This window comes from Candidozyma auris, chromosome 1 (assembly GCF_003013715.1).
Source record: "Candidozyma auris chromosome 1, complete sequence".
NCBI classification, from domain to species: Eukaryota; Fungi; Ascomycota; class Pichiomycetes; order Serinales; family Metschnikowiaceae; genus Candidozyma; species Candidozyma auris.
In genome coordinates this window covers 1,792,555-1,819,952 of record NC_072812.1, presented here as the reverse complement: position 1 = coordinate 1,819,952, position 27,398 = coordinate 1,792,555, and the positions used below count along the sequence as shown (strand labels likewise).

The window sequence follows — 27,398 nt, the reverse complement described above, 5'->3', positions numbered from 1 at the left end:
ATATGTGAGGCTCGTAAAATAAAAAAAATGCTGCATCAAATCTCATCTCAGGCATCGCAACCTCGAATATAACCCTGGAAGACCTCGAGTATCTAAGAATGACCAGAAGAGAAACAGTGATTGCCTATGTTTTAGAGTTTCTCAACTCAGATAAGGATTTGGCAGATGTGGCCAAAGCGCTTAAGTCGTACGTGAAGAAAAAGCAGCTCGATTTGCCCTCTGTGGCTGGCGACTTGGCATCCCTTTTATCCCTGAGTGATTTGGACGATGTCGAAATGAAGGATGGCGACTCTTCCAGTGATTCGGACTCTGGTTCAGATTCTGCCTCTAGCTCTAGCGACTCTGAATCTGACTCCGAATCTACGAGCTCTAGCTCGAGTTCAGACTCCGAGGGCGATGCTGATTCTGAATCCAGCACCAGTTCCGGATCTGATGACGAGGATGATGATGATGAAAAGTCCGTGACTGAGTCGATTTCAGACACTGAGATTAAGAAGAGAGAGTCAAATACAGACAAGAAGGTAAACGGAAATTCTGATTCCGATTCTAGCTCGGACTCTAGCTCTGGTTCGGGCCCTGATTCGAGCTCAAGCGAAAGTGACTCCGAATCAAGCTCCTCCAGCTCAAGCTCTGATTCGAGCTCAAGCGACAGTGACTCCGAATCAAGCTCCTCCAGCTCAAGCTCTGATTCTGATTCGGACTCTTCCAGTGATTCCGGTTCTGAGTCATCTAGTAGCAGCTCTGGTAGTGATTCTGAGTCAGACACTGCTATGGATGACAAAAGCGAAGTGACTTCCGAGCAGAAACCAAAGAGTTCCTCCAGCTCTTCGGACTCTAGCTCGGACTCTGAGTCCAACAGTAGCTCCTCGAATTCATCTAGCTCCGCAAGCTCATTAGATTCGGATTCCGACTCTAGCTCCAGCTCTGAATCTGAAGATGAAGAAAACGTAGAAAACGAGGCTAGCTCTAACTCGGGAGTTCTGAAGAAACGTCCAAGCGAAGTCGATTCTGAAAGCAATAAGAAAGCTAAAAGGGAAATCCCTGCTACCCCTGAGCCAGAGTTGAAAGAGGGTCAGAGAAAGCACTTCTCCAGAATCGACAGATCTAAAATTAAATTCGAAGACAGTGTTTTGCAGGACAACACATACAAAGGAGCGGCAGGTACTTGGGGCCAGATGGCAAACGAGAGGTTGATGCAAGTTCGAGGGAAGGATTTCACCAAGAACAAGAACAAGATGAAGAAGGGTTCCTACAGAGGTGGCTCCATCACCATGGCCTCTGGCTCTTATAAGTTCACCGACTAGATTTCGGGAATATCCACAAATTTTGCATCACCACAACAGCATAGAGTTTAGATAAAGCGCACACGTATGTGTCCTTTTGCTAAGTATTTATATTTTAATCAATTTAATTCTTGGGATGCGGTCTTGATCGCAGAGTGCATTAGAGCCATATTCAAGGTGAATTCTGTGCATTACTAATCGCGCCTCACACTTCACTTCACATAGCAGGTTTCCAAATCATCTTCCTCTTTGTCACTTAGTACTCCTTTTCATCGCCATGTCTAGGGTGAACTACGCAGATCTTGAAAGAGGCAACTTTTCTGATGATTCGTATGATTCTTACGATGAGGAGATTTCCTCCAAGAAAAACGTGGACGATGATTACGAGTACGGTGGTCCGAGCAAAAAGAGGAAGGCAGGGTCTGGGAAGGCAAGAGCACCAAGGAAAAGTGCACCTGATACTCCCTCCATTGCAGCCAAAAAGATTAAAGCACAAGAAGCTGTTGAAACGATCAGTGAGCAGCTTAGTGATGATGATTATCCCTCTGAGCAACTAGTGTCCCTTACACCAGAGCTTCCCGCTGATTATGTTCCCGACGTTGTCTCAAAAGTATTTGGAAGAAATGACTTTTCTTACCTCAAACTCAAACCGGACCATTTTTCAAGACCCATATGGATCACCCCAACGGATGGAAGAATCATTCTCGAATCATTTTCTCCATTAGCAGAGCAAGCGCAAGATTTCCTCATTACAGTTGCGGAACCGCGTTCCAGACCTTCTCACATTCATGAGTATTCTATTACTTCTTATTCTTTGTACGCCGCTGTCTCTGTGGGTCTCGAACCTGATGATATCATTGCTGTTTTGACAAGATTATCCAAGACGCCAATCCCAGAATCATTTTTAAATTTCATTCGTCTCTCAACAACGAAGTTTGGTAAAGTCAAACTTGTTTTAAAGCATAACAGATATTTCGTGGAAAGCACTCAAGCTGATATTTTGCAGATGCTTTTAAAAGATCCCGTGATTGGACCTTTACGAGTCAAGGGCCAAAGTGATTCATCTGGAGAAAATCAATCAGACTATCATCAACAGGAAGACTTCTCAAATCGAGGTCTGACTGAAAATGGCGAGAAAAAGAATGTAGAGGAGATTTTTGACTCTGTTGTAGGTAAGAAGACTGAGGAAGAGGATGATGACTTAGATGCGGTTCACTCATTTGAAATCTCAAGTGGGACTGTCGAACTTGTCAAGAAAAGACTATATGAGATTGAATATCCCGTATTAGAGGAGTATGATTTCAGAAACGATAAAAGAAATGCAAATCTAGAGATAGATTTGAAGCCTTCAACGCAGATAAGACCATACCAAGAAAAGTCCCTCTCCAAGATGTTTGGTAACGGTCGTGCAAGATCTGGTATTATTGTCTTGCCTTGCGGGGCAGGAAAGACTCTCGTTGGTATTACTGCGGCATGCACTATCAAGAAGTCTGTCATCGTATTGTGCACATCTTCCGTGTCTGTCATGCAATGGCGACAACAGTTTCTACAATGGTGTACGATTCAACCTGAAAACATTGCAGTTTTCACTTCAGAAAACAAAGAGATGTTTACAAGTGATGCAGGGTTAGTTGTCTCGACGTATTCTATGGTCGCAAATACTAGAAACCGTTCTCATGATTCTCAAAAAGTCATGGATTTCTTGACTGGGAGAGAGTGGGGGTTCGTCATTCTAGATGAGGTGCACGTTGTCCCAGCAGCAATGTTTAGACGAGTGGTCAGTACCATCGCTGCTCATGCCAAGCTAGGTTTAACCGCGACTTTAGTTCGTGAGGATGAGAAGATTTACGACTTGAACTTTCTAATTGGTCCTAAGTTGTATGAAGCTAACTGGATGGAGTTAGCTCAAAAGGGCCACATCGCAAACGTGCAATGCGCTGAAGTTTGGTGTCCTATGACAGCTGAGTTCTATCAGGAATATCTTCGAGAATCGTCGCGTAAGAGGATGTTATTGTACATCATGAATCCGACTAAATTTCAGGCATGCCAATTTTTAATACACTATCACGAAAAACGAGGCGACAAAATTATCGTTTTTTCGGATAATGTTTATGCATTGCAAGAATATGCTCTCAAGTTAGGCAAACCTTTCATTTATGGTTCTACGCCACAGCAAGAAAGAATGACAATCCTTCAAAATTTTCAACATAACGATCAAGTGAACACAATCTTTCTTTCCAAGGTTGGAGATACATCCATCGATTTGCCAGAAGCAACATGCTTGATCCAGATCTCATCTCATTATGGTTCCAGAAGACAGGAAGCACAGAGACTCGGGAGAATCTTGAGAGCTAAAAGACGTAATGATGAGGGGTTTAATGCTTTCTTTTACTCGTTGGTTTCTAAAGATACCCAGGAGATGTACTACTCAACGAAACGTCAAGCATTTCTTGTGGACCAAGGTTACGCTTTCAAGGTTATTACGCACTTATCAGGTATGGAACAACTACCGGACCTAGCGTACTCATCTGCCCGTGAGCGACGTGAACTTTTGCAGCAAGTTCTACTCAAAAATGAAGATGCTGCCGGTGTTGAAATTGGCGACGACGAGGACACTAACTTTATGCCAAAGAATGGCCGTGTCAAGGCCGAGGCCAGCAATGCTTCCAGAAGTGCTGGTTCTCTTGCAGGTTTAGCCGGTGGTGAGGACATGGCATACATTGAGTACAGCAAGAACAAAAATAAGGAATTGAGAGAGCACCACCCATTGATCCAAAAGATGTACTACAAAAAGAAGCGATAAGGAGTTCGTGTTCTGCGTTATCTAGTATTTAATCATATGAAGAGCCCACAAAATTTCCGAACTCATCATCGTCCTCAAGAACCGGTGTATGTTCTCGCAGCTCTCTGTCACTAACATTTAACTCGTTTATAATTCTGTGATGTAGACTCGTAAGATGCTGGTCATAAAGAAACTTTTCGTGAAATGCTTTGAATCGCCTTCGATAGATCCCGAGGCTTTCAGAGAAAGACATCGCATTGAACGAGTCTTCAAACTTCAATCCCAATGCAATTTGAAGAACCGATTGTTTCTTCGAAGCCATCTTGAATGAAAAAGGATGGTATCCCGAGCCCGGTAGCTGAAGAACAACTTTGTAATATTTCGGAGATTCTGGGGTCATCTTGATTGTGTCATCCTTGTCATTTGCAATGGCCCAATCGATCCCTTGTTCTCGGAATGGATTAAACCAAGCCTCCGCCCAGACTTGAGACTTGTCAAACTCTTCAATGTTGTCCAGTAGGGGATCTGCCTTATCTGCATTGTAAAACTCTAGTTTTAATCGCAAGAGCTCGTATGGTTCCTTCTCGATATCGTCCTCAATGGTTTCCTCTTCTTCTATAAGCCTAAGATTGCCTTTCCAAACGACATTTTGCTCCTTTGTATCCCATCTCGGAAGGGTCACTTCACCTGGCGGAATCTTGAACACCAGCACCTTATGCGTGTCGAATAGCTGATTTGACACAATTGACATCAAGCCCTGAAGAACTCTTCCGGTTATGCGTTAAGTTGAGTCAGTAAACAAAGAATCGAAGTAAAGTGAATCTCTATCCTCGTCGAAATATTCCCTCTAAGTAAGAACGAATAAAAAAAAAAAAAGTCTATAGTGTTAGCAATTAGTTGCCAAGTAGGTATGCTACACTATAGACGAGCCTTCCTGCAGTGAGGGTCCCTATCACATAAAGGAGTTGGGTTTAAAATATTTGCATACCACTGCAATGAAATTGTTCTTTTAAACCTTCCCACTAAATTGTCAGTTTTAGGACCACTTCTCGATATTTTATTTAATGTCTAATAAGATGTCGCCTTTGACCCGACACCTGCCCAATATTAAAATCATACCAATTCTTTGCACAACCTCCGAAGATTTCTGAACTAGAGCGATCAAGCGAAACAGCAGTTGAAATATACCAGCATAAATAGATGTTTGACTTTCGTTCTTGCGGGTTGACTTTCCATTTCATTCGCTGCCAATGTGATTGCAAAATTGTAGTGCACCAAATATGACTTGTACACGACCATCGCTTTCTTCTGGGTGAATTTCCTTCTCCGTGGTTTCTGCAACAAGATCGACAGAATCATGCGCCAAACTCAACTCATCAGGAGACTACGTTCTCAAAGACTCACTGAAGTGAGTTTAAGTCGAAGAAATGTTCATTCTCTGAGCCGTCGTATGGACATATTCGACGAGCTCAAGGAGCCAAAAAACGAAGCTCCAGCTAAGAAGAATGCCAGCACTGTTTTTGATATAGACGAGTTGATAGCAAACTCGCCAGATTTACAGCAAGGTCAGATGTTTGGTCTGAACTACGACAAGTATGCATTTGGCAACACGGTGAAACATCCAAGAGATGTTGCAAAGGAATTAAACGTTACGGGTGTAGCGGCAGGACGTACCGTCGATGTCAAGTATGGTAACGTTTCCGCTGCTTTGAGTCAGTTGACGAAATTGGTACGTGTCGAAAAGATACCTCAAATGAAACAGCAGCAAAAGAGACACCTTAGACCCGCTCTTCTCCACGACTTGAAGCACAGGCAATGGTGGAGATCAAACTTCCTGTTGAGATTCTCCAATTTGTTAACAGAGATTTTGGATGCTAAGAGGAGGGGATATTAATTCACTATTACTTGTAAATATTTTTTAATGATGAAATACAAAGGTTTCAATTTGCACGCCGTTATATATTAAGTGCATTAAACTCTCTCAGAAGATTGAGTATCTCTATAGATGCTAGGTCTTTTGTTTTTTCTTCTTCGTTCCTCTCCCTGATTTCCATTGCTTATTTCTTCTTCATAGCCTTTTTGTCTTTGAAATTTTTGTTGTTGTTATTGTTGTTATTATTATTGTGCTTGTGAGTTCTTGGCTCCAAATGAACCACGACATTGTTGACAACAATCTCCTTGGCTTCCAAAGCCTTCTGTTGATACTCCTTCTCCTTGAAGTCACACAAAACTACTCTCTGGTTTTTCTTGAAGAACTTCATCTCACCAAAAGTTTTGGTCAATGCAGCTCTTAAGTCTGCTTCGTCACAGTCCGCATCCCTGATGTAAATTGGATACCACTCATCCTTCTTGAACTTGGAGTTGTGTTGGCTCTGATTTGGCTGCTGATTTGCAGGAACATTTTGAGCTGGGGAAGTCGCTTTCTTCACAACTGGAGAAGGGGCTGGAACGTTCTTGGCTGCCCCAGGAGAGGGCACTGTGGCGGTCTTCGAGACTGGCACCTTTGGTTGCATGGCAGCTAAAGACGCCCAAGTAGGCTTTGGCGCCGGAGCAGCAGGAGCAGTAGCAGGGGTATCTTTAGATGATGTCTTGGAAGCGGCACCATTAACATCTGAAGGCTCCTTGTCCTCCATGACCTCAGCAGCTGATTTTGACTCGACTTCTTCCTTTGCCTTGGGGGTCTTATTCTCCACAACAGTTTCGTCCTTCTCCTTCGCCTCTGGCTCTTCCTTGACCGCCTCAACCGTTTCTTCTTCCAGCTCAACGGTCACCTTCTTATCCTCGTCAAGTTTTTCGTCGGCTTTTCCATTTGGAGCAGGAGTGTCAGCCTTCTGCTCCACTAACTGAGGTTCCTCAAAATTCTCCGAAAGATCAATGAACTTCAACATGTCATTAGACACATCAAAAGTCTTCGCACCAGCAGGCTTCAATACGAAAGTCTGGACGAACTGCCAAAGGTTGGAAGCACCACGCTTCCAGGAACCACACACTACGATCAAGATGCTGTTCTCCACAGTGCTTTGAAAGTCGGCTCTCTCAATAACGATCTTGTTTTTCTCAATGATGGTGCTCTGTTCAGTGAAGTGCTTTTTGATTGAGTCAGTGCCGGCAGCACGGTGAACTTTCTTTGCCACTGGCTCTTCAGACTCAGCGTTAGCTGGAAACTCGTCGTGCAACAAAGAGGCGTTCTTGTCGTAAAATGCGTAAAGATTCCGAATCTCTGAAGTATAAGTGCCGTAGTAGTTCTTCACGAACAACCAGCCGACTTCTTCGATGGAAATGGCGTCCTTTTTGATTTCTGGAGCAGTCATGATCTCGTACTTGTCTATAAGTTGTATGCCGATGCTAAAATGAATCAGGGGATATGAAACAGATAAAACTAGGATAGAAAGATATTAGACTTAAAACTTTGAGCGAAGAGCCTTCCTATCTTTTATTGATACCAATCAGAGGTAGATGTAATTGAATATACTCGATGGTTGAAAACGGAAGAAAAAGAGAACTGTGCGACATGTAGCAGACGTGGAAATCAGAATAGACCTCTTTGGAATTTTTCACTACCTCACCGAATGCCCTCACAATAGTATACACCAGAGTGCAGAGAAGAAGCTTGAGGTATAGTGGGTCTCTGGACGACGTACAAGGTGAAGGGTAGCGAGTTTACATTTATATTCAAAACTATATTTCTCGAATATGATGATGAGTCAGTTAAGCTCACTTGTTTCCTATCAAGTAATCAATAACGTACATCTGTCGGTGCAACTCACGAATTTCCAATCAAGTGCTTTCGGATGCTTGCTCTCCTCAAACAAGATCACTTGTAGTTGCATAGAATGGCATTTAAATTTAATGACTACGGATACTAGCGATTCCTCCAGAGACGGCATGAGCTATGTAGATCTAATTTTTTATGTTCACGCAAGGGCACTGTCAGATTCACTGGTTTGTTTCCTTCAATAATTCCTCCAAAATCTTGTTCTCCATCTCAGACCTGTTGTTCACACCATCGAAGCTCTTTACGCCCATTCTTCTCAACACGGCAATAGAAGTAGATCTTTCAAATCCCATATTTTCAAACTGACTCACAATATCTTCGTCAATGCCATACAAAGCTGCATCGCTGATTTCGGTCTTGCCAACACTCTTCTCGTCCGAGGCGTAAAGCTTAGTCCAGTAAGCTGCTGTCTCCTCAAATCCCTTCTTGTTGGTGATGTAGTGTTTGGCAACCTCGGCATCCTGCGGATCGTTTGGCTCTGGTGATTGGAGCAATGATTGCAAAGAGATCAACGATGACTTCAAGGTCAAGATGGGAGTCCAGGCGTCCTTCAAAGTGTCTAAGCAAATGGCGCCTGTGACAGAAGATATGTTAGGGTGGTAAATCTTTGTGATAAATTTCATCACCGGGGGTTTGAATGGGTATTCGTTTGGAATCACGATGTCGACCTTGAAGACACCCTTTTCATAAGGAGTTCCGGGTGGCCCTTGGAAGTAACCTGTGAGGTGGGTCAAGTCACTTTCATTGACAAGCTCAAGATTGACTCCACTTTGAGTATCCTGGCGACACTCTTCGAGCTCTTTGGCGATTCTTTTGACTCTCGACATAGTAGAAAAGTTGTGAGCCGATAATGCTCCAATTCGCATACTACAAAAAGTATTTGTTTCGTTGTGCGCACTACGGCGTCCTAGCTTACCGTTATACATTGCATTAAAAGCTCTATAATACAAATATGACATAAACATGGTTCGTACGTCAACGAACTACGCCTTTAAATGCACGAAGCAACGTGTCTAAAGTGACACGAACCTCTTGTGGCGCTGTTTTGATGAATGGCAATTTGTTTATTTGCTGCTCATCATGGCATAAAATCTCTTTGGTGGCCACTGTCAAACCCCACGGCCTTGTTTTGACAACAATTCTCTCGAGTATGACACGTAGAATAATCTCTTGCACTTCATGCCGAACAACACCGGATGCCCAATTAGCACCGTAGAATAAATGGGTGAGAAGTGATATGCACCAAACAGTGTGACTGTTTGGAAATCTAAGTTGATTAACAACCGCACAAATAAGATGATACCGGAACTCTGTAGAGCCGACATTAAGAAGATCCACTATCAAAGATGATTGTGATGATTGTGAATTGAAAAATGTCCCGTTCTTAGGAGAGCTATCTTCCATAGCAGATGTTACAACGTGAATCACCAACGCATTGATGAGCTTAACATTGTAGTGCAAAACATCAAACCCATAATCGGTCGAGACTTTTGGATGATTCAATTTAGTGCCGGCATGAATTGTACGCATAAGACCTGGTGCTGGAATTCTAAGATAATTGTCCAAAGGTTTCTTTAATCCCACCTTCACAAGATCATCTGCCGTACTATAGAAAAGAGATGGTACCACATCATGTCCGGGCGTCGTATTGATGTCAAGCTCGATGCTATGCGGATCTTCTGGGGTGATACTTGAAGGTGTGGCACTCAAAATGATGTTTCTAAGCTGAATATAGTTTGAGGGAATAGCACTGACAATTTGATAGTGACTCTCAACCATGAACTCAGGGAAATCATGACATAACGCGACTATGATCCGAACGATCGCTCTATAAATGACATTGATGACATCATTATGAGCAACTTCATCCTTCGTATAGATATTTTGAAATTTGAGTAACGCAGTCAATAGACGGATTGCAGAAGCATAACCAGACTTATTGGGAAGCTCGAGTAGCTGTGGAAGGAACATGCGGTGCGATATCAAAGGAATCCATGCAAATGTGAAGCCGGGATATACAGTAGGTTGAAGGCTATTAAAGATCTCCCCCATTAATGGAAAGAATTTTTCATCAAGGTGTTCAGTGGCATGACTATCTTGAACAGAAGCATTTGCGTATGCGCACAACATGCTTGAGAAAATTCTAAAGTAGGCCCTTTCATTCCAGTTTGTCTTTGCGAATTCATGCTCATCAATCAAAACTAATGAAACGACACCAAGAACAGTTTTAAGCCACTCGATAGCGTCTTTAGCGTCAGCTTTAGAGAATCTGAGCACAACTTTTACAATCAATATTGCGAGACAATCAACTGCAAGGTAAACCTCACGCTGTGTGCGGCTTCTGATTTCATGCTCGGCTGAGAACACGCTAGTAGACACCTCAGTAGCAGCTTTAAAGAAGACCTCCACCTTGGAGGGTTCTGTCAAGAAGCCATTATAATAAAGCCCATCGATGAAGTTTTGTTGTAATGAGGCTGTATCCTCACCATGTCCGAGTAGTTTGGTCCACTCAGCAAATATATATCCGCTTTCAGCATACATGCTAGGCGGTTTGTCTCCAACAGAAAGTACCCTCGGACCATTTGACCGTCTGAGGAACTCAAAAAGCTCGTCTCTAGCCGCGGTAGCATCCATGACTTCTTGGGATGTGTCTTCACCCTTGAAGTTGGAAAGTGCCGCTAAAGTCACTGCGAAGTCTGATCTCAAGGCGATCGTACGAGGCTCATCGGCACTCAAGACCTTCAATAACAAGGTAGCAGCAAACTTCACAAGCACTGGGCTCTGAGAATCATGGATAAGCTTTCCAATCGAGCCATCAAGCTTGCTAGGCGAAACCAACTGCACCTTCATCAACGAGAATATGACAGGCATGTTAAACTTTCTTTGATCAACAGAGTGAACCATCCACCAAGTCACATCTTTCGCGGTCGATGGAGAATACTCGCACAAACGATCCAAGATCACAACATAAATTTCACTGCTTATAGGATTCTCGTGAGGTTGAGTGAATAAGCAGTTGACAGCATATTGCGCAACCTTAAGCAATAAATCGGGATGCTTCAATGCATTACTTTGGCAAGCGCTCAACGCTTGAGAGAGTGTCTGCAAAATTGGATGATCAGCGGGCAACTCACTCAACTTACTTTCTTTCACACTGCCAAGCATTTGGATGGCTTTTTCAAACATTTGAGTTATGATGGTACACAACTGATCGACGTTTGCAATTTCGTCATTTTGAGAACCAACGTGCGGTGGAACGCTGCCTCTTCCAGCTGTACCCTCCTGAGGAAGTTGTGACATTGGAGCAGTCGTATTAAAAGGCATGCTTTGGGATGCTAGGGTATGTGAAGAAGGCTGTTGAGCATCAATTTGGCTATTAGCCAATGGTGGCGTTTGTCGTTGAGAACCAAGCTGCTCGCCACGACCGGTATTCGATCCAAAGAAATAGTATATGTTCAATTGAGCATCTCGTAAACCATCTCTTTGTAATCCCAATGGGGCTGGTAGTTGAAGAGCATACTCTGTGGCGCTTGCACTGCAGAATGGTTCCCCTGGAGGTATGGCTTCACGAGATTGTACCTCAGGACGCATGCGCTCCTCGATAAGCTCACCAATATTGCTAATCGCAAGCTTTTCGACTATTTCAACACACAAATCCACGTTGCTTTGGATCGCAATGCTCAATTCATTCAATGGTAGCTCGTTTGGATTCACCTGGTTGCTTAGCAATTGGAACATAGTGGCCTCAATTGTCTCAATCAAAATCTTTCTTCCTGTGCAAACAACCATACTATGAGTGAGCTGCTGAGCAAGAGTGAGATATGCTTTCTTGAACTTGGTAACATCACCTTCAGTTGCAAAATCCTTCTTCACTAAAGCTTCAGTTGTCGTTAAGACTGCCTCAGACACCCTGCTCAATATGGGCACGGCACATTCACGTACTGCGCGAGCCAAAGATGCTTGTAAAGCACGTCTAAGATTAGGATTTTGTGTGAAGACGGTGTTGCTCGAGAGGTTGCTGAAAGACGCATCTAATTGAGTAGGGCCTGGAGCTTGAGTCACTTCCTCTTCAAAAGTTCTCTGCTGTGGAACATGAGGAGGGTAGGCAGGCTGTTGTTGCTGTTGAATCATTGCGTTGTGCTGCTGAAGCTGTTGAGCCTGCAAATCTTGCTCGGGTATTTCCACAGAAGCTCGTGCCGTATCACCAGGTAATCCGTTTGGTTCTGGACGTAAACCAAACAAAGCTGCAAGTGCTTCAGGTCTGGGGTTATGCAGCCTCACAAGTGTCGACTGCTCCACTGATTTGATATTCAAGCCTAAGGAGTTTAATAAAACTTCAATCTCAAACTTTAAGTTCAATTTAAGATCGGCGCATTCGTATAATTCGACCAAAACACTTGTCACACCTAGAACCCAGGGATTAGGTGGTCTGAAGATCTTCGAGTGACTGGCTTGATCCAAAACTTTACAGACGAAAGGAATAATGATGTGAAGTGTGTTGAAGTCGAAAGCTTCAAGGAGAAGATACTTAAGGGCGATCTGGTCTCTTCTTAACGGCTTATCATATGCAAGTGTTATTCTTCCTAGCCACGAACCAAGATTCTTGAGATGTGAGCGCTCTGTTGTAGTATCTTTTGATTTCCCTAATAGACGCTGCACCTCCAACAAGGTTGTGTTGAGCGTCACCTCATAAAATAAAACATTATCCAAGGCAAAAACCAATGATGCGTATAGAGCATGATTGTTTGGTTCCATTTTTGCCCTCTCACTAACCAAATATTTCGAGAACCAGGAAAAATACTTTTCAGATAACAAATTTTTGATGTCTGGAATTTTGGAATTGATGTTATCAGCAGTCATATTGTTCACAGAAAACAAAAGCTTGTCTGATACACTTTCTTCAGGCTCTTCCTGAACCGCAAAGGTGACATTTTTACTAACTTGAGCAACTGAGTTGTATACCAAGAGGGGCTCTTCTCTTACAGGAGTTGTTGTTTCGCCTCTTGATTGTTGAGAACCACTTGACTCCGGGCATGGTATGCCAACGGAAGCGTCTTTGACAATCTGATACATTTTCGCATGTGCGGATAATGATTGACACTGAAGTAAATGTTTGCAATACATGGGGTACTCATGAAGTCGGGATTTGAAGTTGTACAACGACTGCACTGCGAACTTGAACAAGTGAGAGTCTTGAGGCTGGTTGCAAGACTCCCATATGAAGTTAAGGGCAACGGTCAAAGTGGTACCTTGAATCAAGTCCTTTTGTAAAAGAGCTCCAAAAAGGAGTGACGTGGACGCTAAGGCAGTGAGTGGATATTCTGAGAAGAATCTATACTCATCAATGAGGGAATGTATCATACATGCAAAAACATCCTGGTCGTGAGGGTTGTCGCTATTCTTCATTCGTGATAACATCTCAACAATGTCTTTGATCTCCATTTCTTTGTTGTACATTTTTGAATAGTATGCCTTCATCTCTTGCTCCACTTGCGCCGGGAACACATTTGAGTAATTTGCCTCGTTGGCAAGAATCGCTTGGTCGTGGCCGGTTCCGAAGTTTATGAGTCTCGGATATGTTGTGAGTAACGACAACTGAAGGTTTTTGAGGTTATCAGCATCAACAAATCCTTGCAGTGATTTCAACACCTCAAGAAGGCGATAAACCACAGAAACGCCTAATGCCTTACCTTGTTCAGGACGTTGTTCAGAAGGGACCTGTTGATGCTGGTCTTGCTGGCCCCTTTCAAAATCTTGAGCGGTTCTGGCCTCCAAAAGTTGGAGTAAGACTGAGTAAAATACACCTCTCAATTTCGCGTCCTTTGAGTCAGCCTCAACCACTGGCTCAATATCAAACCCAAAGTTGGTTGCTTCAATAGCCAACTGTAAGTATAGACTGTAGTCTATGGACTTCGCATTTTTAAGCAAGTCGTCAAGAAGGCCCGATGAGCTTGATGCCAAAACAACCTTTGTGAGTGAATCCGGCTTCATGTGGCTTGTATAATACTCGATGAGTTTACTTATTGCGAGATTGACGTCAAGCTCCTTGAACTTGACGAGCACATCTAAGAGGTGCTTGAGATTGACATCAACGAGCGATTTGTCCATGATGATTGCAAACAATCTATCGATGCGATCAAGGATGTAAGGTGACTTGTCGGGTATTGCTAACGCACCAGCAATGATATGATGGGGTTGGGATGTGCAATGAACCTCAAACATTTGAGCAAGCCAGTAGTCAAATTTCTTATCTCCTTCCGACTGAGCCTGATTCTGCTGTGCTGATTGTGCATTGATTTTTGCCATGACTTGAACCTCTAGCTTTGCAATATTCACAAATTTCAATAGATCTTGATCCTCTGATTCATCTTCGTAACATAGCGTAAGGTTTGGTGAGCTAATGATGTCAAAAGCACCGCGCTGAGTAGGCATGGATTGCAAAATGAAAAGAAGGGTTTTATCAAACCACCAGTCAAGTGTCAAAAAAATGTCAGCGAGACCCTTTTTGAAGTCAAGAGCAGAGAGAAGCTGAGTAACACTGGCCAAAGATGGTTGACTGTTGCGAACAGACGATTCATAAAGATAGCTCCGCACACGGGAGAAAATATTGAACCAGTTAAGATTCTTTGAGGAGTCAATGTTCTTTAAACAGGCTTGAAGTTGAGCGCCTTTGGCATTTGCCTCGGGTAAGTTATTCACAAATGTGAGAGCGGTGACACCCCCATTAGTAGATGCTATTCCTTGAGATCCTGGTATCAACACCTCTGCAATTAGTAATGCAATGCCTTCGTCAATTTCACCTGGTCTTAAGTTGAGAAGGGATGGCAAAATCTTTTTTGGTATAAGGTTTTCTGGTCCTATTTCAATAAGGAGATCTTTGAAACTCATCATTGTAACTCTTTCTAAAAAAGATGTGACAGCAGGAATATTTTCACTGTACGCGTTCCAATATCCAAGTGAGAGAACTTTATCAAGAAAAGGAAAATGCTTCGAGGGTAATACGTAATTAAGAAGTAGATTCACCCAAGACTTGTCAGTTTCTGAGCTTCTTTCCTTTGCTAATTCCGAGACTGTGGCAAAGTTATTTGCGATGTAGTGTTTCACCTGATCCTTTTTCTTTTCGGTAGCAAACTCAATCAATAAAATAAACTCAATGATAGGGTCGTTTTGAAACCTAGCAATGAACTCAAAGACCTCGAAATAAGATGATTCTCTGAAGGATTCGAGTTCGTGGAAAAATAACCTGGAGTATCGATTATCAGATGCAAAACTTTTTAGGATGCTTTCTAAAAGATGTTCAAGCGGTTCTTTCTCGGGGCCGAGTGGTTTGCTGAACGTGAACTGGAGTACTTTCTTGTATAAGAAACTTAATGTGGTAAGGTACTTATTCTCGTACTTAATGATATACTGGATTTGCTTAAAATTGGCTTTCCAGTTGTTTGCGTCTGTTGTGGTCACTAATATACTGATCTGTAAAAGGATGACCTCCAATAACTCGTGTTCCCCGGAATTAGTGACTGTTGCAGGTTCCTCAACGAGAAGAATTGGATCGTAGGGCTGCTCGGGAATTGGTGGATAAGTACCCAGGTCCCGAAGGGCTTGATTATTTGAAGGAGTCACTGTTCCGCTTGGTTTTCGCCTTAGCTGGAGACAGTGTAACAATCGAGACTTAAGACACTGAAGCCGCTAAGACAAGGGTTACTCGAGATGAATTCGTGTCTTTGACTCTGTCAATAAAACTCGACTGATTCGCAGTCAGTATGTTTCTTTGAAATAGAATGACCTCTTTTTTGGTGCTACTTACAATTGCAGGCGATGTATTGAAGCCTGGTTATGGAAGTACTTGGTGCTCTCTATTTAAAAATTTGGCGAGTAAAGTTCGGTCTCGGTGGTTACCCGCCCGTGTGCACTTTTTTGGCAAGGAAGGAAAAGAAAACAGAGAAGATTGCACATGTTGAATAGGGAAGGGAGTTTAAGTATCTTAGAAATTACACTCTTGATACAGCATGTTTAAAATAATTAATCATTTGAATTTTTTAAAAGACAATTGTTCTTGGAAGGTGTGTCGTACTAATAGTTTGCGAGGAGACACCAATTCGCGGTTTTCTCCATAGTACGCAAACTGTGAGTGAAATGCTTAAGGAAAATACTATACTTTGAAACAAGATTTAGACGCTGAAACATGCACTAGATAATTTGAAGATGTACAAATATATATTTTCTTCTTTTACGTCTGAATTTGTTCTTCATAATTTTGGGTGGCTCGTGAACTACAATGTCAACAGCATTCATCAGCATTATGATTTTTATCTTGTAAAATTCTAATTCCTTACTCCCAATCCATTGCTTCCTTGATTTCATTTTTAAGACTGCCATCATTCAATTCCCCGAATGCTTTTTTCAAATAAAACCTCAACATCTGATTCTCCATAACGAGATCGTCTACAACTTTGCCATCAGGAACCACCGCAGCAGCATCGCTGTTTGCTCTCTTATGCGTGAAGCTCTTTATAAGGTCCAAGGAAGATTTTTGTTCCGAGGAGCACGAGCTGAGTTCCGAATAGACCGATTCAGCATCATTCTTCAGCGACCCCGAAAATACCGACAGCGCTGAGTTGGTCGTGATATTTAGCCTGTCGTAAGACAGATCCGCGCTGTGTTTCGTGCTGAGTGATTCTTGCAGTGATGTCGAAAGTGGAGATAGCTCTTGAGATGTGCTAATGGAGAAGCATTTGAGCCTCTCGAGAACTGAGAGATTCCTTCGGTGAGACTTCCTTTCTTTTGACTTCGACTTAGTAGGTGATATTGTTTTAGAATATTGCTCAAAGTTAGCAAAGAGTTTGCTATCCCAAGACAATAACAAATCACCAAAGAACGAAGGTAGGCCATTGACAACGGTGCCCCACTTGGAGCCATTTAAAAGGTGCTGGTAAACAACCTCCTCATCACCATCATTGAAGCTCATGAGGATGGGCTTGTTGCGGAGGAGCAACCCGATGGAGATTTTGAAGGATCCAATTTTCCAGCCTTCAATGAGACAGAAGTCAATCACCTTAGTGTTTATTGAAAAATCAGGGGCATGTATCAAAGAAAACGAGAGCCACCATTGGTAAAGGAATACTTTGCAATCACAGAAGCTAGTCAAATGAGCCGATAATTCAAAATCGATTTCGCCGAGAATAGCAATAAACTCGCTATACCACTTCTCCAAGGTCGATGACATTGACATAGGCATGAATATCAGTCTCAATTCAGGCTCAGCATCCATCACTTTACACAACGAATGAAATGTGAGCTCCTCGTCTCTCAATTGACTGTAGAGGGTGCCCACCAAAAAAAGCAAGCCCTGGCAGTAACCAAGCTCAAGATCATAGTTGGCATAGACATTGAGGATGGTTTGCAACGATTTGATTGTGTCATCTCTAGTTAAAAAATTGACTCTGGGAAATGTTCTTGTCAAATCCTTGTTAATCTGTCTCGCAATGTCGATATTGTACGAGTGTTGAAAGTTGCGATACAAGGAGGCTGACAGGTCGGGAATATGGGTATGATTTTCTTGATTCAACAGAAAAAGCTTTTGCCAAATCAAAGGACGAAGCTGAAAGGGTATACCTTTTTGCAAGAAGATCATGAGAGTATAATTGGGCAACATGATCATGGTCTTGTAGGGGTTACTCAAGAAAGCTAGCCAGTAGCTCTTCTCCGTATCTGAACCCCAACCTCGACGGTGAGTCTGTATAAATTTGGCACAACAACTTGAGGTCATTTCCAGTAACGGGTTGCCACACACATCGCAACACGTTAAATCATCGAGCCAGTACAGGTGATTTTCAAATATGGCATCGATCGAATCCTCAGTAAAGTCTTCGTGGAAGGGCACACCATCTGTAAATCTATTCACCTCGGCAACATGGTCCAAGTGGTCGAGCAAGAGCTGCTTTGAAGGAGACACAAGCGAGAGGGACTCCTCAAACTCCAAGAGCGACTCTGAGATAGCCATGGGAGGAGTAGGTCAATATATGAGTCAATGAACGAATGAAGTGACGAAGATTGAAGGCAGCTTTTAAAAAAGGGTTAGTGCAAGGAGTGACTAAGGTAAGTAAGATAAAGCAGCCTGTCTTCGATCAAGAACTCCTCATGGAAGCTTCCCTAGAGGTTTCTGCCTTATAAGGCAAAGAAGGCTGGCACACGGTTGCCTGTTTGGGCAAGCTCGACCTCCCTACACACAGGTCGCGTATTTGTGTAAAACAGCCCCTTCTCGCAACTGTTAGGTCCAAAAGTCTCAAAATCGTGATTATAACATAGTTAGGGATACTTTTGAGATGATCTCTGTTCCCTCAATTCTGTGAGCTACTTCACTATGCTTGAAGTCAACAGTGTGAAAAGTCCCCTTCACCCCCTGGTCGCGCTCGTCAATTCTTGATGCAACATTGGCACGTCAGAGTGCGTCTAGAGGCCGCGTGCCTGCTCAAAACACTCCGGGGAGAGAGAAGAAGTTTCAGGGGAGACTTTAACGAGAGAATCACGATTCGCGTTTACTTAAGCAATTGGGTTCGTCTAGGGAGGAGAGATTTTGATGATGAAAGCTATTGCTCAGGGCGTGAAAATCATGCATTCGGTATTCGCTAGATGTTAGGAAGTATTTGGGGAAGACAGCGTTAGTGTTCCAGGCTAAAGGAAATGGCCGCTTTTGCAGCCATTCCTCACATAGCTGAACAATTGACGAAGGAGCAAATTCTAGAGCGGGTTCAAGTTACAAATGTTCAATCTCTTGTTGTACTCATTCTACTTTTAATACTTTTCAAGGTCAAAGCTATGGAACAACGAATGTAATGCGGGCGACCACTTAATTGTGAGCATTAAGCGAGGAAATCGGTTGCCTGACAGCATGGTCGTATTCCTTATGAGCAAAGAGCTTCTACAAGAATTTGAGCAGTTTATAAAGAAATCAAATCAATTTTTAATCCCATTGGTTTCTTTCCTGTTGATTTTGTAGACGTGCATTGCTCACACAGCTACTCCTGCTTGATATAACAATCGCACGAAAGATGGTGAGTGTATCGTCTCATCGCAACAATGGTATACTTCTTCCAGGCCAAGGTGCAAACCGAGGCAGATGACTTTGCTCTAACTGATGAGGATTCAAAGTACGTCATCTACATGGGTAGAGACAAGGTGGAAAATGATATCCTCTTAAAGAAATCCCACCCAAAAAATATCTGGTTCCATGTCGATAAGCATAGCTCTGCTCATTTGTATGTACAGCTAAGTGTCGAACAACAAGCCCAGAATTTCGAGGACTTAAAGCTTGAAGACGATCTTCTCACTCAAATTGGTCAACTCACCAAAGCCAACTCTATCAAGGCCAATAAGCTCAATAACATCTCCATAATTTACACGCCTGTCGATAACTTACGATCTGATGGGTCCATGGACATTGGTACTGTCACATTCATCAATCCGAAGAAGGTGAAGCGTATACATGTTGCTAAGAAGGAGAATCCCATCTTGAACAAGCTTAATAAGACGAAAACAGAAGTAAGTACCGAGCAGTTTTCCAAAGAGCAAGACGAGCTCATGAAGAATTGGAAAAGACAAAAAAAGGATTTGGAGAGACAGATGGAGCAAGAAAAGTTAGAATTGGCCAAGAGATTCGAGGAGGAGAAGAAGACAAAAGAAGATCCTTATGCAAGCTTATTCTCAGAAGAGAACCTTCGAGCGAGTAGTAACGAGTTTCGTAACGAGAACTGGGTTGAAGAAGAGTTTTGGTAAGCATTGGATTCGCTGAATGAATTTACTGAGTCATTTTCCAAGTAGCAGAGGAGCTTCCCTGCGCCCTACAAACAATATTTTCGTCACCGTTTATGTAGTTATATGCGAAACTTATGCTCTAATCAAGTTTGATTGGGAACTTGCCAGCTTCTCTCTGGTCATCCCACTTGCCGACCCAGTCAACTGGGCACAAGGAGGTGAAGGTCTTGAAAAAGATTTGGCATGGCTCGAACTCCTCGCCCTTCACGTTGATACACTTGTGGTAGTCAACGTAGTTCTGGGCACAGTGCTTCGTCTGGTTGGTGAAGGGAAATCTTGGGTCAAACTGAGGAGTGTCAAATTTGAAGTTTTCTAAATCCAAAGCCATGGTTGTGAAGTTGTAATGATGAGACTAACGAGTTGATGAAACTTACGATTTTTTGACTATGGTGCGAAATGCCTCCAGACTATTGGCTGAGTGCGAGCCAGGTACAGGAATCACACAGTCTCACCACCAGAGGCACCTATACCTTGAGAGTTCAAAAACCAGCCTAGGGTCGCCTGGAAGTTTCGCTGCCCACGAAAATGATGATTAGATGTCGTTTCCCTTTTACTGAAAAGTCCAATCGCTAAACTTCGAGTAGGGAACTTCAACCGACAGCTTCAATAGTAGAACACTCATAGCTGGCACATCGTAGACCTTATGGCCCTTGATTTCCTTCGTGAGAGCGATCTCTGTGCTGGTGGTAGTGATTTCGTCGCCATAAAATGCTTGTATATTTGGTATACTGTGTTTGGCATTGTAGCTTGGGTTGATCAAGGACGGCTGGATCGAGATGCGATTTAGCTGCCTCAACTTCTTTGGCCCTTGTTGCTTTATCTGCTCAATGACGGCAACAAGTTTCTTCACTTCATTTCCTCGAGCGGTCAAAAGTATTCCATTTTCATTGTTTAATGTTTTGATACTTTTCTCCACGAGCCTTTGCGATGGTGTATTGCGTGAGACATGAACTAGACTTGCCTCCATCTTAGGAGGCAATTTCAAGGCGTCAGAGACATCCACGTAAAGCTCACGGGATTCTGTTACAAAAACGTCGTTTTCTTCCTTCAATATCTCCGCTAATCGTTCTGTTCCTGAGGGCATCTTTGACAGAGGGTGCTTGGCCAGTTATTACATCTCATTTTTTCGTACATAGAGTGAATCGCTGCGACACCTCGAGTGGACTTTAGAACACCAATTCAAACTATGTAACACCGGCAAATGCCTATTCTGTTTTTGAATGCTGCACCCGTCCATTTTTCACTTGTTGCTTGAAATCATCTGCAGTGTCTCTACCTGACTCTCCTCTCGGTTCTCTTTCGTTATATAGTTTATGCAAATGTCCAGTACTGTCGTTCCTAGTCATATCAGACAAGTTTGAATTGCTGGTCACTTCACTTGAGTTCCATCTAGAATTGCCCGAAGTATGCGAGGATCCAGCATCAGAAACGTCGCTGTCATTTGCTCTGTTGCTGATATTATTGACATGTACTTGAGGAGAGATTCCGTTTCTGATTAGCTCACGCCTGGAATTTTCTCCTTCAATACATTTTCTATATTGCGGGTCGGCCTGTGATCCTACTTTGTTCAAGGCATTACTCCTAAGACTGGTATCGGAGCCCAAGGCAAGTATGCCGAAGCTGTCAGCACCGTATCGATTGGTGGAGCACGAATAGAACCTGTCGTACCAAACCCTCTGGTTCATTCCCAAGTGATGATCAACTGGCGACTTCACCTTTGATTTTGTGCCTCTATTGATAGAAACATACTGGAACTTTGCTCGTCTCCTTCCCGCAGGTGGACTCGGGGAGCCCTTGATAATTTGATCTGATGGAGATATAGGCGACAAACTTTGTGTCATTCCAGGCATAACACGCTTCACGGGAACAGCATATCCATGTGCATCAATGATATACCAGTTTTTAGCAGCATCGACGAACATTGTACCTGGGGAACAAGGCTGATTGGCGAGATCTCGAGATGCAATCGACAATGGCTGGTGCACCTCAGCTTGTGGTATGACAGCCGAGTCCAGCTTCATTCCATGCGGTACAGGTATCTGTCCCATCGGGGTATCCGTGTCGTCTGTCGGGAACATAAGGTTCTCCGTGCCCATGGTTAGAGCCTGCAAATCGTCTAAATTGCACTGGTCTTCTGGTCTGGACATATTCTGGTCACCTTTACTTGTTGGTACCACTTACAGAGTCCAGATATCTACGGATCATAATATGAGGCAAAATAAGAGATGCCTTCTTGGGTGGGCAGTTCCTTCTCCTCTCAGAATGGTTACTGGACTTACTCAAATCAAAAACCAACCGGTAAGGCGAAAGCTGCAATCCCCGGCATCGGCTCTTACTTTTTCATTTTTTTTTTTTCACTTTTTTTTTTTTTTCTTTTTTTTACTTTTAAGAAAACTTGCCTTACCCGAGATAAACTCTCGAATCCACATTGGCAGAAATGCACTTGGGCGGGCGCAATGCATAAGCGCTTGTTCGTTTGTTCTTTCCTCAGGACCGGTCTCACAGTCGTTTCTGCCTGTACTTGCCTCGAATTGAAGGCAGTTGCAAGATGCAGCTCAACCTGTCAACGAAAAAAAAAAAAAAAAAAAAATCGTATTCTTTGTTGCTGATGTTTCAGATAACTCAAACAAACGAATATCGCTTCTAAATTTTGAAATCACAAATGTTTCAACTTTTACGGAATTACGCTTTATACTATTGACACTGCGGGGAATTGCATCTTAATTACAATCTCTGAAGCAGTGGAGTAAACCTTTCGTAAAAGGCGCCGCAGCTCGCTCTGTCCTGTCTGATGGTGAATTATCTTTCTCGTTCCTTTCCAGTGCAGTGAAAGGTGGCGCCAAGAATTAGTTTGACACATTTCTACAGGTTGACATATTCGCTTAGCGAGCTACTGAGGAACACTCCAAACTGAGTTGGTGCTAAACAAACAGGAAGATCCTATTTCCTCAATTTCATTTCCTTGTTGTATTAACATCCATTAGTTATCAGATTAATCAGCTGATGGCATCGCCCGCATGAGTTTAATTATTCGCCGCAGTTCACTATTGGCTGTTTTCTATCCCTCCCGCATGAGATATCTAAGGTTCTGGATACCTCGGTGCCCTCCCCAGAACCAATAGCCATGCATAGCTTCTTCATGCTCGTAAGGCTTCCGCCGACATTGCATAATGTCATTGGCGACCGTCTCGCTAATAGCGCCCCGACTCAACGTATATAATGCCATGTAAATTCGCCATTTTACTCTTTCACCTCACCCTCCCAAAAAATGACCAACGTCTTCAACGTTCAAGTCTTCTTTGTGGTATTCAGAGAATCGTTGGAAGCCGTGCTTGTTGTGTCTGTGCTTTTGGCCTTCCTTAAACAAGGGTTGGGAGGTGCTGATCAGGACCAGACCGTATACAAGAAACTCAGACTACAAGTTTGGGTGGGATCCATTTTAGGAGTATTTATCTGTTTATGTATTGGATGTGCTTTTATTGCTGTCTTCTACACCCTTGGACATGATATTTGGGGAAAGTCGGAAGAGATATGGGAAGGAACCTTTTGTATGATTGCGACCATCTTGATCACTATCATGGGTATCGCCATGTTGCGTATTAACAAAATGAAGGAGAAGTGGAGAACCAAGATCGCCCAAGCTTTGATTAAACAGCCTGTTCTCAGGAAAGACAGATTCAAACTTGGCCGTTTGACTACGAAGTATTGTATGTTCGTGTTGCCATTCATCACATGTTTGAGAGAAGGTTTAGAAGCCGTGGTGTTTGTCGGTGGTGTTGGTTTGTCTGAACACACAGGCGCTGCAGCATTCCCTCTTCCTGTCATATGTGGCTTGATTGCCGGGATCGCTGTCGGTGTCTTGCTATACTATTTCGGCTCTACTGCATCTTTGCAGGTCTGCTTGATTGTGTCTACTTGTATCTTGTACTTGATCTCCGCCGGATTGTTTTCCAGAGGTGTCTGGTACTTCGAAACCCAGATCTACAATCAGAAGACTGGTGGTGATGCCTCCGAGTCTGGTTCTGGCCCTGGATCCTACGATATTTCCAAGTCTGTCTGGCACGTCAACTGTTGCAACCCTGAACTCGACAACGGTTGGGATGTATTCAACGCCTTGTTAGGCTGGCAAAATTCGGCGACTTACGGTTCCGTTATCTCATACAACTTGTACTGGGTTTTCTTGATGACTGTGTTGGGCTTGATGTTGTATGAGGAGAAGCATGGGCACTTGCCATTCTGTAAGAACCTTACCTTAAGACAGCTCAACCCAATGTATCATATCAAGGGTAAGAAGAAGAACGAGTTGTCAAAGACAGAGCAAGAGGAATTGTTCGAGAAGGTCAAGAGGCACAACTTCGGTATCACTGAAGCCGACAAAGAATCCTCTTCCGACGTCTCAAAAGAAACCAAGGATGAGGATAAGAAGTTCGGCGAAGTCACCGTAGAGAAGCTTCCATCGAAGTAGTCTTGCTCATGGCTAATTTGGCTTTATCCCATGTGAGAAGAGAATGACACGAGCATTTCTTACATACACACACACAAACTCAAAACCATCTGTGCTATGTGCAATTTCTGCTTATCATGGGGTCAAGCTAGTCATCTGATATGTAAGTGTTTTTGTTTACCATTTTTTTGCTTGACATTCTTGAAGACAACATTTTGAAAGGGACGGGGGTCACTTTTAGTCGGGTCGTAAATACATGTTTATTTCCTCCTAATTAGTAGAGCCGCTAAATGAAGCAGGAAAATTCCTTTTGACTGTGCTCCACTGCCTTGTTGAGAGCAGACTCAATGTCATCATCTGTATAATCGAGGTCTTTAAATATCCTTTCGCATTCTTTAATCTCCTTCACGGCAACCCTGCCCAATGAAAGGGAATAATCGTCTAACCTTAGACTATCACTGGACTCAAAAACATCAATGAAGTAGTCGAGATCAAGACGAAGGTTACCAAGAATACGCACTATGATGTGTTGTTTTTCCTTTACCTCGCGTATAGCGCGAGTAAGTTGTTTTAGAAAGTGATTCTGTAATTCGTGTATCAAGTTGTTAAACGTCAGTTCGGCAGTTATCGGCTTAAAGACATGGACCAATTTAACAAAATGCATCAAGCACTCATAGACAAATGGGTCAACCTGAAAAGTATCATTGCTGAGCTTCTTGTCCAAGCTCTCAAAATGAACCATAATCCGCTTCTCGATCCACGACTTCTCATTATCGCTTATCTCGTCTAAGACTGTAATGATAACTTTATCAAGGTCAGCATACAATTTTAGGTTTTGCTTATGCAAATCCTTGTTGAAAAGCTGATCAAACCTCTTTATCAAAGATGGGAACATGACCTCTCCAAGAACCTGGAAGTTGTTCATCGTCATTATTTTGAAAATGTCATTGTCAATATCATGCCTTTCAAAGTCCTGAGTATTGTTGTATTTACTTTTCGTCGCGGTAAACTTCTTCATTATGGAATCCATCAAAACATTAATACTCCTCATAAATTGGATTTCAAGGCTGACAAGAGTGCGCTTGCTTGGATACGCTGAAACAACCCTATATTCACTTTGAGGAAGATCGCTCCTGTCGAATACTAAAGCTGCTAGTTTTCGAAGCACATATCGTTCGTAATATTGCATGATTTGCATCAGCTTTGTATAAACCGTGCTTTTGTGGTTGCCTTCTACTCTGTACATCTCCCAATTCTCAAGATCGTAAAACTGCGAGCAATCATTGACCCAAGTGGCGCATATAGCCTCCAAAATTCTTTGCTCAACGAGGGAGGCTGACTCTTTTAAATATTTTATGTGCTTGTTGGTGTCAAAACTTTTGGAAACATTACCCACTTGAGCAACATAGGTTGATACATGTATAAGCAACCGAGATATGCGAGTATTGATGTCAGTCAAGTGAAAGATCGTTGAAAGCGAGTTGGCATGCGGCGGAAGAAAATTCGGATAATTAGCGGGCGTTACACGGATCTGATCAACTTCTGCTTCACAGTCAAAAATACTGACAACGTGGGCTACCACGTCAGTACATAGTTGGAAGAAAGCATCTCTCAAAGTGCCATTTTCATCAATAGTGAAGCCGCTTTGTGGATCAGCGTAATGGACGTAGTTTTTTACAAACTTCAGCACCACATTTGAAAAAAATTCCTCGAGGTACTTGATGTAGTTCAGTAGAACGAGCCATGTTTCGTTGATGATGGAAAGGTCTAGATTGTCAGCGCTACTGAACATCTCCACGATTACTGTTTCCTTCGCTTCATCGATGTCCATTGTTTTGATGGAGGAAGATGTGCCGAAGTAATCTTCAACACTATCAAATTTCTCTTCAATGTGCCTGACATTGGATCCCCCTTCTCTTTGATTGGCTAAGCTTGTGATGTAGTCTAAGAGTTTCTTCTGCATCATGGTGAATTTTGCTTCGAACTTGTCATCTTGATAGCTTAAATCTTTTTTGACCTTCGATAATTGTTCATTGAGGAATTCGTAAATTGGATTGGTATTCGCCTTATTCTTGAGTCGGTGCAACTTGTCCACCAAATCAATAAATTTGATGTCCAGGGCGGACTTCTTGCTTCTTCCTTGTACCGTTACCTCGTGATCCATGGAGAGAAGATCACGAAAGGCTTTTTTTCTAAATTCTTCAGCGATCTTGTCAATTTCCAAAAACGCTCGCAGAAGCACTGTGAAATATAAGGTATACTCTTGTTCAACTTTTTTGACCTCAACCTCATCGTTTGTGCTTCGCGCTTTTTGAAGAGCTTTTTCACGTCTATGCTCAATAAATTCTTTCTCCTTTAAAAAGGTGTTGTAGTCATCGATGAAGCGGTCATGGTTGTGCAGCGAGAGGTAGTCCACAAGTTTTTTCGGAAGATCGAAAAAAAATTTATTTTTTTGAATGAACTCAATTAGCCTTGAGAGTTTGGCTTCTTTGTCATTATGCTTCACAATTGGACGGATCATTAGGGACGAAGACATATTCAAGTTATTGATGGACTCCTCCAATTGAGAGGATATGCTTTCTCCGACTCGAAGCTTTTTATTCCAGCGGGAGCTGGGATTGAAAACTCTTGATTTCTCACTCTCCTTTTGTGCACGGGTTTTAGAATTCTTGAAATTTACCAAAGCTTCGTCGATGAATTTTTTACAGTCGACAAAGCTCGAATAATTCTCATTAAGAACAGCCTTCAATTGAGATGTCTGGCTTCTTATACTCTTGTCAAGCATATCCAAAGACGTCACGAGTTGATCCATAGGAGTGTCCTTGTGAACGACAGACAAGTATGCTTGGGAATTGAAACTCTGCGAAGATACTACGTACTTCGTCAATTCCTGGTCATTCTCAGAGCCAATGACTCCTTTTCGTAGTAATAAACTCATCAAATCTTGACCAGTCAATGGATCCTTGAGATCCTCACCGCCAAAGCGGTAGGCTGAAGTATGAGCGTCGTCGGCGTCCTTCAAAAAGTTGACCAATACAGCACACTGCTCATCCGTAGATAGTTGATCGAGGTCCTCTGGAGGGCGTAAATCATCTACTTTGGTGAAGTCAGCAATAGTGCGAGGTTCTAGTACCGACGAACCGTAGAATGCCTGAAGGGCTTGTTCGTTGTCATTGTAATTCAACATGGGTTGTTCGTCAAGAATCTCCACTCGCTGCGGTACTGAACAGCATTATCGTGGGAAAGTCGTGTGCAGCTCAGACAGTCACCACAACACTCGATAAGCGACTACTATCACAGATT

General features: G+C 42.8%; 14 protein-coding genes across 14 annotated transcripts; 5 read left to right on the top strand and 9 right to left on the bottom strand. All coding sequences in view use genetic code 12, as the record gives it.

The window, feature by feature from the left end:
- Positions 1 to 98: 98 nt before the first annotated feature.
- On the top strand, positions 99 to 1,304 carry SRP40 (Srp40p; the record flags this gene model as incomplete). Its single annotated transcript, XM_029035091.2, has 1 exon — positions 99 to 1,304. The coding sequence occupies one exon, from the start codon at positions 99 to 101 to the stop codon at positions 1,302 to 1,304; it is 1,206 nt and encodes a 401-aa protein (XP_028890333.2).
- Positions 1,305 to 1,560: 256 nt separating this feature from the next.
- On the top strand, positions 1,561 to 4,086 carry CJI96_0000843 (TFIIH/NER complex ATPase/helicase subunit SSL2; the record flags this gene model as incomplete). Its single annotated transcript, XM_029035090.2, has 1 exon — positions 1,561 to 4,086. One exon carries the CDS (start codon positions 1,561 to 1,563, stop codon positions 4,084 to 4,086), a length of 2,526 nt encoding a protein of 841 aa, XP_028890332.2.
- A 28-nt stretch (positions 4,087 to 4,114) lies between these two features.
- On the bottom strand, positions 4,115 to 4,816 carry CJI96_0000842 (uncharacterized protein; the record flags this gene model as incomplete). Its single annotated transcript, XM_029035089.2, has 1 exon — positions 4,115 to 4,816. One exon carries the CDS (start codon positions 4,814 to 4,816, stop codon positions 4,115 to 4,117), a length of 702 nt encoding a protein of 233 aa, XP_028890331.2.
- Positions 4,817 to 5,422: 606 nt separating this feature from the next.
- Positions 5,423 to 5,959, top strand: CJI96_0000841 (mitochondrial 37S ribosomal protein bS21m; the record flags this gene model as incomplete). Its single annotated transcript, XM_029035088.2, has 1 exon — positions 5,423 to 5,959. One exon carries the CDS (start codon positions 5,423 to 5,425, stop codon positions 5,957 to 5,959), a length of 537 nt encoding a protein of 178 aa, XP_028890330.2.
- Positions 5,960 to 6,122: 163 nt separating this feature from the next.
- CJI96_0000840 (uncharacterized protein) lies at positions 6,123 to 7,376 on the bottom strand (the record flags this gene model as incomplete). Its single annotated transcript, XM_029035087.2, has 1 exon — positions 6,123 to 7,376. One exon carries the CDS (start codon positions 7,374 to 7,376, stop codon positions 6,123 to 6,125), a length of 1,254 nt encoding a protein of 417 aa, XP_028890329.2.
- Positions 7,377 to 8,001: 625 nt separating this feature from the next.
- CJI96_0000839 (E2 ubiquitin-conjugating protein UBC1) lies at positions 8,002 to 8,667 on the bottom strand (the record flags this gene model as incomplete). The annotated part of the gene is made up of 1 exon (XM_029035086.1): positions 8,002 to 8,667. One exon carries the CDS (start codon positions 8,665 to 8,667, stop codon positions 8,002 to 8,004), a length of 666 nt encoding a protein of 221 aa, XP_028890328.1.
- A 148-nt stretch (positions 8,668 to 8,815) lies between these two features.
- CDC39 (CCR4-NOT core subunit CDC39) lies at positions 8,816 to 15,848 on the bottom strand (the record flags this gene model as incomplete). Its single annotated transcript, XM_054702032.1, has 4 exons — positions 8,816 to 15,484; positions 15,543 to 15,584; positions 15,645 to 15,667; positions 15,833 to 15,848. 4 exons carry the CDS (start codon positions 15,846 to 15,848, stop codon positions 8,816 to 8,818), a joined length of 6,750 nt encoding a protein of 2,249 aa, XP_054558007.1.
- A 321-nt stretch (positions 15,849 to 16,169) lies between these two features.
- CJI96_0000837 (TBC domain-containing protein) lies at positions 16,170 to 17,840 on the bottom strand (the record flags this gene model as incomplete). The annotated part of the gene is made up of 1 exon (XM_029035084.2): positions 16,170 to 17,840. One exon carries the CDS (start codon positions 17,838 to 17,840, stop codon positions 16,170 to 16,172), a length of 1,671 nt encoding a protein of 556 aa, XP_028890326.2.
- Positions 17,841 to 18,916: 1,076 nt separating this feature from the next.
- Positions 18,917 to 19,612, top strand: CJI96_0000836 (uncharacterized protein; the record flags this gene model as incomplete). Its single annotated transcript, XM_029035083.2, has 1 exon — positions 18,917 to 19,612. One exon carries the CDS (start codon positions 18,917 to 18,919, stop codon positions 19,610 to 19,612), a length of 696 nt encoding a protein of 231 aa, XP_028890325.2.
- Positions 19,613 to 19,730: 118 nt separating this feature from the next.
- On the bottom strand, positions 19,731 to 19,979 carry CJI96_0000835 (cytochrome c oxidase subunit VIb; the record flags this gene model as incomplete). Its single annotated transcript, XM_029035082.1, has 1 exon — positions 19,731 to 19,979. The coding sequence occupies one exon, from the start codon at positions 19,977 to 19,979 to the stop codon at positions 19,731 to 19,733; it is 249 nt and encodes an 82-aa protein (XP_028890324.1).
- A 222-nt stretch (positions 19,980 to 20,201) lies between these two features.
- Positions 20,202 to 20,735, bottom strand: CJI96_0000834 (uncharacterized protein; the record flags this gene model as incomplete). The annotated part of the gene is made up of 1 exon (XM_029035081.1): positions 20,202 to 20,735. One exon carries the CDS (start codon positions 20,733 to 20,735, stop codon positions 20,202 to 20,204), a length of 534 nt encoding a protein of 177 aa, XP_028890323.1.
- Positions 20,736 to 20,856: 121 nt separating this feature from the next.
- Positions 20,857 to 21,798, bottom strand: CJI96_0000833 (uncharacterized protein; the record flags this gene model as incomplete). The annotated part of the gene is made up of 1 exon (XM_029035080.2): positions 20,857 to 21,798. The coding sequence occupies one exon, from the start codon at positions 21,796 to 21,798 to the stop codon at positions 20,857 to 20,859; it is 942 nt and encodes a 313-aa protein (XP_028890322.2).
- A 1,121-nt stretch (positions 21,799 to 22,919) lies between these two features.
- CJI96_0000832 (FTR1 family protein) lies at positions 22,920 to 24,116 on the top strand (the record flags this gene model as incomplete). Its single annotated transcript, XM_029035079.1, has 1 exon — positions 22,920 to 24,116. One exon carries the CDS (start codon positions 22,920 to 22,922, stop codon positions 24,114 to 24,116), a length of 1,197 nt encoding a protein of 398 aa, XP_028890321.1.
- A 265-nt stretch (positions 24,117 to 24,381) lies between these two features.
- On the bottom strand, positions 24,382 to 27,282 carry SEC5 (exocyst subunit SEC5; the record flags this gene model as incomplete). The annotated part of the gene is made up of 1 exon (XM_029035078.2): positions 24,382 to 27,282. One exon carries the CDS (start codon positions 27,280 to 27,282, stop codon positions 24,382 to 24,384), a length of 2,901 nt encoding a protein of 966 aa, XP_028890320.2.
- Positions 27,283 to 27,398: the final 116 nt, after the last annotated feature.